We start from the raw sequence: 10,716 nt of genomic DNA, 5'->3' as shown, positions 1-10,716 counted from the left end.
CTTATTCATAAGAAAGTAACAATGTAACTTATAAATAATTATTAATAAATAAAGTTTTATCTTATGACATATGTAACTTTTTGTGTGGGTAGAATAATTAGTAGGAGAATTTAATAAGAAGAATATAAGATATATCATTTTCCTTCTTTTTATTTTTGTTTCAAATTGTTCTGGGTTCTTTTCTCCTACAGATTAATTTCTTGGTAATGGTGGGTAATCTTATATTTGGAAGGGAGGCCCAAGACTATTTGTTTTCAGGCTTTTCAATGCCATGCCCATTCAGCTAACTTGGGTCCAATTACCAATTATAAAGCATATACGTGCGGTCCAATTAATATTGTTATTTATGTATGCAATGAAAATAAATTAATGACTCGTGAAAAAAATAAGAGAATTTTTTTGGTATAATCATTCTATTGTTAAATAACTAATATTTTTTAGCATGCATAACTATCCTTTCTACAAATGACGCCGACAGAAATAAAAACTTCGAAATTAGATCTAATACGAGAAAGATAATATATTTACGAAAATGTAATGTGTTTTCTTTTAATGAGAGAACTTAAGAGTAACTTAAGATAATATACTTTGAAACATTATTAATTAGCAACTTTCCAAAAAAAAAAATTGAAATACTTTATTTCAAATTTCAACTCAAGAATGACAAACAGTCTCTACTATAGGAAAATAAAAAGTCATGGAAAATATTTTAAGCCTATTATTGTTGATTAATTTTACACTTTTTCAAGTCTGCAAAAGTATGATACAGAGAAATACATCAACTAGGGACTGACTTAACTAAGCAATGTGTACTCAATATATTAATTGGAATTACAAATAAAGGTTACAAGTGCATGTATAATCAAAACTGATAAAAACAATTCACCAAATTATTAATTGGAAGCTGAATAATATAACAAGAAAACATTTCAGTAAACAAGGATTCTATAGTTGTTGATCCTTCTTCACTTAATAAACATACACAACTGCTGTAGTATCCCACTCAAAATCAATACAAAATACAAATAAAGTTTCATCAAAAAATATTCAAAAACCGTCTAAGAGGCTTATTCTGATTCATTTAAAGAATAGTATTTTTGTCTATCTCCTCAAGGTGTGTAGAATATACTCAGCATAAAGATCCCTGCACCAAATCAAATATAAGATATTAACATGAGGTTAATTCATGCATATTATAGATAGAGATAGTGCAATATTTATGTTACATAAACATTGGATAAGAGTGACAACAATAAATAAATCAGAAATTATGGTACATTAATGAATGTAATGAAATATATACTTACATTGAGTATTGGATGGCTTCAACAGCAGTAGCTGGAGGCAAAAACTCATTAACTGCTACCTCCTTATTCTCATTTCTCTTGTCTGAGCAATATGTTAAGAAAACGTACTCAAATTGTGAAGAAAACATAAACCAACCTAACAAAAATTTAGGCAACAAGTTAAGATTGTTAAGGATACAGTCTTCGAAGAAGCGTCGAATCTCCATAAGGCGATGAGGCGGAAGTTCTTTTAAGTCAGTATAGTGCCTATACTCAGGATCATCAGCACATACTGCAATAATTTTATCATCCTTCTCACCCTGTGTCAATAGGACAATTTTGTTATGTAAATCTGATGAATGAAGTGGTATTATCGGCTAAAAAATAGAAAACATACTTGGTCAATCATTGGCATCAGTCCAATGGCCTTGGCTCGAAGAAAAGTACCAGGAAGAATTGGCTCCTACCATGACAGTAATTCAGTTAGTTACTAATTGGATCATTTTATTGATATGTGTTATATAGCTCATAGTCATCAAATTAATCAAGGAAACATAGTATGGCTAATGCAGAATTTGAGTTTATTTGGCCTTATCTTTTGGATAATTGAAATGGTAAAACTTTACCTGCATGAGAACCAAGACATCAATTGGATCATTGTCTTCGCAAAGAGTTCGAGGGATAAAGCCGTAGTTATGAGGATAAACAACCGACGAGTATAAAATTCGATCAACCTGAGCATTACTTAGATGGTTAGAAGAATACAAAGATAGATGAAGAATAAAAAGCAGAGGTCAAAATTGAAAAGGTCAAGAACCTACAAACAGTAGTAATACTGCAAAAATAAGGAAATGAAAAGAAAAGAGAGACATTGCAAGTTAATGATTGTTCACATTGCCAACCAAAGAGAGAGTAAAATCTGTTCCAATATAGGACTAGAGATTTCAATTTCAAAATACATGCAATTTGTTCATACCTTAATTAGTCCAGTCTTTTTGTCAAGTTCATATTTGACCTTGCTTCCCTTTGAGATCTCCACAACCTGCAGGTAGAAACTAACCATCAAACAGTAGTAATACTGCAAAAATTCAGGTCAAGAACAAAATTACAGTTTTTCCATGAACAGTGTTCTTAAGATAAGATAAATTATTTAGGATTTAAAATCTCAAAAGATGAAAAATAGAAGTACTTTAAGGGGTGTTTATGTGTTACAGAATTTGATTTAAGCCTGAAAGGAAAGAGATCTAGACAGAACTATGAAGCTTGTCTAGTCCAGGAATTTGTTTGGTATATAAATGGAGAAATGCAGTTCAGACAAAAGTTGTGTAAAGATTGAACAAGAAACATATTATTGTTATATGAGAATTGTATCAAGACTCATCAATAACAAGCAAGCCTGCATGATTTCCAGAGTCATCTGACGAGTGTATTTTATGTCTTTCAAAGTCTTCATTTTCATTTTCTTCCTCTCCAAAACTCAACTCGCAAACGAATCATTAGTAGCTTTTAGCTAATGTTATTTCTATTTCAACAAGTAATTTGTGATTTGTGCACTGGAAGGTGAACAATATAGAAAAATTTAGTCTAAGACTCGAATATAAATTATGTTTACTTTCATCAAGGATGATTTGTGTACATGTGTTATGCTTGATTTTTTCAGAAATTGAATTCTAAAGATTGACAAAAATGCTTGCATGTAATTTGGAACTGGTTGCACTTGAATTAAAAACTCATGTCTTCTTGTGCCTTTGTTTTGTAGTGAATATGTATATGGTGCAACCACTAATTTGTAATCTTGAACACTAGATTAAACATGATAAGACAACCAATATTCATTCTGAATGCATAAGTTGTGAATTGAAGACTTACAACATTGAAAATGTGGGGTGCTCCAGGACCTGCATATGAAAATTAAGAACATTTGTAACATTATATAAGTCCTCTAATGTAAATTGAATATGATAATAATACAAGCAACTAATATGATCAATTACAGTACCAATTTCAAGATCATGCCAAGGGTGAGCAGCAACTGATCTTCTTGACATAGATGAAAGAATCCTTTCATTCAAACGTGGAGCTAGACGTGGAGCTTGTTCATTATTCTCACTCATCTTTAAACACATCACATACACAAAGTATATAAATAAAAAACATTGCTTTTGATTAACCAATGTAAGAATAAACATGGTATAAGATTATAAAAAATCCAACACAGATATGAAGCATCAAATCCAAGTTTTACAAGTCATGCTCCATAAGAACATGATTATGAATCAATATAAAGGCATGGTTTAAATGATCATATGAATCTTAACTTTGTCAAAATTTCATCAAAGGGATTTGCTTCATTCCATGATGTTATTTTTCACCTTATCAGTTTATATATTACATTTTTGTACAATGTTTAACACATATGAATCAACCCCAAAGGCATTGACTTTTCGCAGTTCATCTAATTATACTTGGTTATTACTATGATCGGATCTAAAAATTCCTTTTTTCATAGCATGATAGAAGGAATTACATACAAAATAGTTTGCTTATAGAACTATTCCAATTTTTTGGGTGCAGTGATTAATAGATATAGACAGAGAACCCATAAAAGATGACAACTTTATGCATGAAACAAATACCAACATGGCATGAACAAATGAAAATGATCTAATAAGCTTTTGAAACAAAGCAAATAACATACCTTGAACAAAACCAAAAGCAAATATTGTGAATATATTGTAAAGGGTGGAAAAGAGAGATTTGAGCAAGTGTTATGTTCTGTTATAATTATATATATAGAAAGGTGAAGAAAACAAACAGGGCCAGTCAATATTTTTAGAGCACTCCTCGTGTCTCTATTGGAGAAAAGTTAGCTTACCACTCCACTTGTTCATTCCAATTTTCTAAAGCTAAGTTCTAGCAAAAATAATAATATATAAATAAATTAAGCCTTTTTCAACTCGCTTTTGGGTAGAAAAAAACGGTGTTAACTATCCATCCAATAGTTAAAGGTGACGTGTATTTTTTAACTAATGTATTAGGTTCTGATTGGACAAGAAAGAGTGCATGACATGCTTCTGTGACAGTATATCACTGTTCTTTACAACCTATGATCATGGTGTTTTTATTGCTTGAGATTGATTGCTTCCTCAATTTTAATCATTCACTTCATAAGTATAAAAATAAAAGATTTTTTACTTATCTTCAACAAAAAAACATGTATGAGAAAAACATATACATTTTGTTTATTGATAGATATTTTTTAAAAGTAAAAATATTGATCATCAAACACATGGGTTTGCTGAGTTAAATAGTTTTGTCATCCATAAAATTTCCCATAGCACATTCTACTTTATTTTGAATATGATAAAGTAAAAAAAATAATAGATTTGATAATTATATTAATTTTTTTATCAATAATAAAATCTTTATTAATGAAGAGATAAACAATTAGAAGAACTAGTGATATTTTTATTCACTCAATCTCTAAACTAACAAAGCGAAAGACAATTTGAAAGGTGTCTCATCCAATTAATAAAAGAAAAGATAAACAAAGGAAATCAAGTATTTAGAAGACTCCCATAATTCAGAAAAATAAGCTTGATAAAATCATCTAGTTGAAACCTCTTAACAGATTTGGAAGATGCAATTAATTAAAACATTTGCAAGATGCTCCAAACAAATGTCTATCCTTGATTGTATAGCAGGTTGTGGAGGTCACAAAGCCAGGGAATCCCTCTCTTCATGTTTATGCACTTGACAAAGTTGCATGCACGTTGTGCCAAAAAATCTTTGCTTCAATGGGATGGGATACGTTGCACATGCAGCATGTCAACTTATTTGTTCATTCACATGATGAAAAAATCAAACCAAAGACATGGTCATAAAGAAAGAAGTTAGAAAATGATGTTGTCACGTCCTCTAATATTTGACATCTTAACACCTTAGTTACAGATAATATTCTAATTATTATGAGATATATAAATGATTATAAGTTGTGACTATGATATGCTACCCTTTATTAGATTCAACTTCTGTGAAGTGAATGTTTTACATGTTTGTGAGGAATATGGATGGGGTGATTAGTAATCATGGATGAATTGAGGGGTTTAAGCATATAGGGGTTGCTCCTCCTACACAGTATATTTATAAACGGGGTTTTGTTAACCATTACTTTAAGCATAACTTATAAACTTATTTTCTTCATGTTGCATTCAGACCAAACTATTCTATGAAATTACTTCCACATAGGAGTAATGTAAGAAACATCTCTTTTTTTATCAAGGAAATCCTTTGAATTACCACAATTTAGCTTTCAATTTGTTTCTTACCATCAAATCAAATTTAACTAATTTATCTCTCTTTAAAATAAGTGGTCAATTTTATCTTCTTTATATCACTTATTATTATTTCTCTAGAGTCAATAATTTTACATGAGATGAAACAATGGAACAATTTAGAAAATGAAATAGAAACTAATCAACTTCTTTATATATAGTTTTATTTTTTAAATGAATTATCAAAAATAAAAATATTTTTACTTCTCAACCTCATTTGACTGTGATGTTAGGCTTTAGTCCATTCAAAAATACGTTCAAATCTATAAATATGAAATTTGAGAAAGATAAGAAACCTAAATGGGTATAACCAAGTTGCATGAATGAAGGTTGAAAAACAGCGTAAGACCTTTTATCTGTAAAATAATGTATGAGGTGTGACAGTATGATTATATGTTAAGGTTCTTGTACACGTGAAAGGAAAGATTCTTTAACTCCAACTGTCAATTTTTCAGTTCTTCCTAACTGAAGTTTCTACTTCTAAAGACCAACATCATAAATAATGATTACATTTTTAGTTATTAGTTATAACCCAACATTCTAACTCACTGATAATGTATTATATTGCAGATAATCTAACACCGGATAGTGGTTTTCACTCAGAATAATCAATGATCATTAATGATTTTCAGCAAGAGTTCATGTGGATCATCAAGGTCAACCTTCTTTAAGGACTGATAACCAACTGCAGTTGGTTTAGCAAGCTTTGGTTAGGGGCCATTTGCTTAGATTTTTTTTCTTAAAATGTGTTCTTTATTTTATTCAGAAGTCACTTTTGAGTCTGGCTATTAAATCTTTGTTGCTTGGGTTTTACTAAAAATGTTTATGTGAAAAAAGTTGAAACTCAACTTTATGAAAATCATTTTTTTAGAATCTTGAAGAACTAATTAAACACGCCCTTACTTAGTTGGAAAATAATCATCTTCCTTCTGTAAGAGAGATAAGTTATTGATTTTGGTTTTTATATTTAAGAATAAAAATGTCATTACAATATATCTAAAAGGTAAAAGTGTCATCATATCACTAGGGGAGATGATCCTAACCCATGAGTGATTAAACAAGAAGTAGAATCTTGAGTTAACTGCTACCTTTTCATCCTTTTGTTGTTAGACAAGAATCAGATGTGAACTGCCATAGTGCCATCTAATGTTTCATATGTTAATTAGTCATAATGCACTCATGTGTCATCAAATTACTCACAGATCAGTCCATAAATAAGCTACTACTTTATACAGAAAATTATTCCCACACATGCATAAATAGCAACTCATTCAATTTGTTAAGGGACATTAACTGATTAACCACATAGACTTGCTTATACAGCTTACTGCAATATGTTAGAACCACAACATTCAACCCATTCCTCAATGTACAACAGTATGGGTTTTGTAATGCATACATACACATAAAACTGTGGTTGATTGACAAACTAAAGTGACTAGAAAATTTCAAGGAGCATTCATTGAATCATGACACGTTGTTATCATTTGAAGAAGGCTTGAATTTGAGAATGTCACCTCCATTATAGGTCCTCTCAACTCCTCCATCAATAGACTCTTTAGTTATGTGTACTAATTCTCTCGCGACATCGATAATTCCTAGCTTTCCATCTGCACCAAATAGCAAGCATCTTGTTGCAAGGTCTGCAATTTTCTGTATCTGCTCTTGTCGATAATAGGGTTGCTCGTGATAGTAAAGAAGTGTATCGACAATTTCTTCTAGCTTTCCATCTTTTATTTTTTGCAAGGCTAATTTTGGTAAGTCTAGGTGATTTGAACCTGAGATAATCTCAAGAAGTACCACTCCCATATCATAGACATCATTTTTGGATAAGTGAAAGCATTCGCGATTTTTGTACATCTGAGAATCGTGATTAAAATTGGAATTAAGTAGCCCAAATCCCGCAATCTTGACAGAAAAATCACCATCTAGGAAGATGCAACTAGATGTAAGGTTATGGTGGAATATGGGAGGAGAATTCTCATAATGTAAGAATGCAACAACACAAGCAGTTTCTGTAGCAATATTCAACCTCTTATGCCAATCTAAACCATGTTTATGTCCCTTGCTTTGGTATAAATGCTCCTTCAAGGTACCATTTGCAGGATATTCATACACCACTAGAGGAGTGTAGCCAGAGTCAATGCAGCATCCAATAAGGCATGCCATGTTCCTATGTACAACATCAGATAGAGCCTCAATTTGTGGCAGGACTTGAATTATGTCTCTTTCATTTTCACATTTTAACTTGTGTATGGCTACATGAGATCCATCTCCAAGAACTCCAGCAAACATTGTCCCATTAGTACTTTGCATGAGTTTTCGGCTCTCTTCGAAGCCGTTGGTGGCTTCCTCTAGCTCTTGGTGGCTAAATAATCGAGATCTGCAAGCTTTTCGGATTGAATGGTTGTGGAAATAAGCCTGCTCGGTGTCTAACATCCCGGGTTTTCCTGGTCTTTTAAGAAGATAAAATAGTGCAACCAAGGAGGCAACAATGAGAACTGGACCGAAGATTCCTGCATGTTAAGGATGCTATGAGATTAACCTAGAAGAACAATAAAAGTAACATCGCAGGGCATGACTTCTACATTACACGGATGAAGGGAAAATGTTGAAAATTTGTGAAGCAATCCAATTATTAACTAGTTACTCATCTGATAAACATGTGTCATAGGTTGTTAACATGCTGCAATTTGTGATTTGGCACACTTAACTTGTAACATGCTCTACTTTGTAATATGCTAACATCATTAGAAGTTTACAATGCTATGCTACTTACCAGCAATGATAACTATTTTCCTTTGATCATGTCTTTTGATGAAGCAATCATTTCCATATGCTTCCTGTCCATTCTTGATACACGCTGCCATGGAAGCAGAACTAAATGTCAGAGCTGAATAGGGAATGTTCCTAAAGATCTCAGAAACTGTGTATTTTATATTTACCTGTCTATGTTTGCTTTCTCATATATGCCATGTATCACTCATGATCAGTTTTCCAAATAAAACAAAGAATGCACGTGTGAATCCAATGCTTCACTATCAAATCTTGTATATACAAGTGACACTTTGGCATATTTCATTACCAGCTAAAAAATCTGAGTTTCAGTTTCTAAAGTAGTCAACAATTTACTAGTTTTGTTTGAATAAAGATTCATAGCCTAGATTGAACATAGTCATGGACATAGAGGAACTAGAGGAGCTGGATTATCCCTTGCAGTTTTAAAACTTAATGGTCTTATATGTCAAATGAAGTCAAGTAATAGAAGCCTATAACAAACAAAATCAAGAGTAAGACTCAGGACTTTTGAGCATATGACTAAGTTTTTTCACAAAACAATGATTATGAAGTTCATTGGACTTTAAAAAATACTATGAAGTTCTGATGAATGCAGAAGAGCAAGAAAATTTCAAGCATAATGTCAAAACAAGGTAAAAATCTCCTTTTGCATTTACATATTAAAAGGTTGATATAAACTACTCACACTGCAAGCATCCTGATCCATTAGCAAACCCATCACCAAAATATCCATCTTGACAAACACACCTTACACCACCTTCAATTGATGTAGCATTTACCATATCTGCATTCCTTGCACAAACTTCATTGGATGAGTTTCTTGCAATAGCCCATTCTAACTTGACCCCGCGATTTCCTGAATTCGAGCCTCTCAAAACAGCCCAACTAGAAAATCCCCTGCATCCAAACTGAGAAAACACCGAAAAGCCTTGTCCAACATGCCATATGCTATGATCTGAGAGTGGATAACAGCAACCAAGGCTACCACCACTGCTTCCATCACAACCAGGAAGATCAACTGTTTCGCAATCCGCTTTGCAAAGAGAAGAATCCTCACAGTCATAGAGGCCTATAACATTGTCAACCGAAACTCCGAAGTGGTCTTTTCCCGAAAACTTGTTACCAAATGAGTTCAAGTCATTGTACTGGCGGCATGATGATGTGCCTGGAAAGTCTACTAACAAACCATCTTGGAAGAATTCCAACAGTGGATAACTTTCTGATCCAATTTTGATCAAAAGGGTAGAGGAATTTGAGCAAGTGAGGTGGAAAGCATTAGAGATTGACACACAAGAAATGTTCACATAGAATGGAAAAGGAACATGGAGTTTTCCACATGTTTCATTGCAAGAATTTGGAATCAAAGTTGGTTGTAATAGTTTTCTTTGTTCTTGGAGGGAATGAGAAATAGGCAAGCACACAAGTAGTGCAAAACTAATAGTAACAAAAGTTGAGAGAACAACAATAGGTAACATTGCCACTGCAAGTGAATGGATTGTTTGACTCTATTGGTTACTAAAGGAAGAAGAGCAAGTTAGTGCAGTGTAAGTGTTAAAGAAAACAATACGTTCATGCAACCCCTTTTATTGATTAATGTTGTTGGTAATGTCAATTAAAATAGAAAAATTGCTAGTTACACACACTTCTGTGCAACAATACTTTCATACTATGTAAATGAATTTTCTAATGTCCACACATGTTAAGAAAATTTAGAAAAGAGGGTAAGAAAGTAAGCATCAACCCAAGGGTAAGGTTGCTTATAAGTTGAAATTATAGAAATAATCATATTTATTAGATAATGTTATTAAAGCACTTGTTATCCCACCTTCTTTTTGCTATCAATTATGTTGTATACATATTTCATATTTTGAATTGTGTATATTTGCTGTAGTTACATTATTTATCACACATGTCAAAATAAAAATGTTGGTTGCAAAAGTTGCTAAATCAAATTAGAGTCTAATATATATGAATTTTTATCTTTTATTTTTATTTAAGAGTGAAGTGAATGATGACTAAAGATGAATAATTTAATGATTGTGTAAAACACTCTTACATCTAAAGTACAATTCTATTATATTAAAACTTTCTCTCTCGTATCTTTATAATCATATATTATTTATTGTATTCACTTATCAAATATAACATTTTCAATGAATTTATTCTATTGTTATCATTGTATTAATCTACTATAAATAGAAATATTAACTATATCTGTAAATCTATGTGCTGCAACTTTAAAAGAAACAAAAAAAAACGTACGCAGTAGTATGTTTTTTGTGCACCAATTTGAGATT

At 31.8% G+C, this 10,716-nt stretch overlaps 2 protein-coding genes across 2 annotated transcripts; both read right to left on the bottom strand.

The window, feature by feature from the left end:
- LOC109356009 (soluble inorganic pyrophosphatase 1-like) lies at nucleotides 874-4,114 on the bottom strand. The gene is made up of 9 exons (XM_019599326.1): nucleotides 3,985-4,114; nucleotides 3,286-3,400; nucleotides 3,156-3,184; nucleotides 2,263-2,328; nucleotides 1,913-2,020; nucleotides 1,684-1,749; nucleotides 1,486-1,606; nucleotides 1,308-1,389; nucleotides 874-1,144 (listed from the first exon to the last, which is right to left on the bottom strand). Exons 2-9 carry the CDS (start codon nucleotides 3,398-3,400, stop codon nucleotides 1,102-1,104), a joined length of 630 nt encoding a protein of 209 aa, XP_019454871.1. The 5' UTR covers nucleotides 3,985-4,114; the 3' UTR covers nucleotides 874-1,101.
- LOC109356079 (probably inactive receptor-like protein kinase At2g46850) lies at nucleotides 7,037-10,017 on the bottom strand. Its single transcript, XM_019599415.1, is given in 4 exon segments — nucleotides 7,037-7,162; nucleotides 7,164-8,136; nucleotides 8,400-8,483; nucleotides 9,105-10,017. Coding segments are annotated over 4 exon segments (1,941 nt in total). The 5' UTR covers nucleotides 9,895-10,017; the 3' UTR covers nucleotides 7,037-7,068.

This window comes from Lupinus angustifolius, chromosome LG09 (genome assembly GCF_001865875.1).
Source record: "Lupinus angustifolius cultivar Tanjil chromosome LG09, LupAngTanjil_v1.0, whole genome shotgun sequence".
NCBI lineage: Eukaryota > Viridiplantae > Streptophyta > Magnoliopsida > Fabales > Fabaceae > Lupinus > Lupinus angustifolius.
The sequence above is the reverse complement of the archived record's forward strand: the minus strand, read 5'-3'. Positions and strand labels throughout refer to the sequence as shown.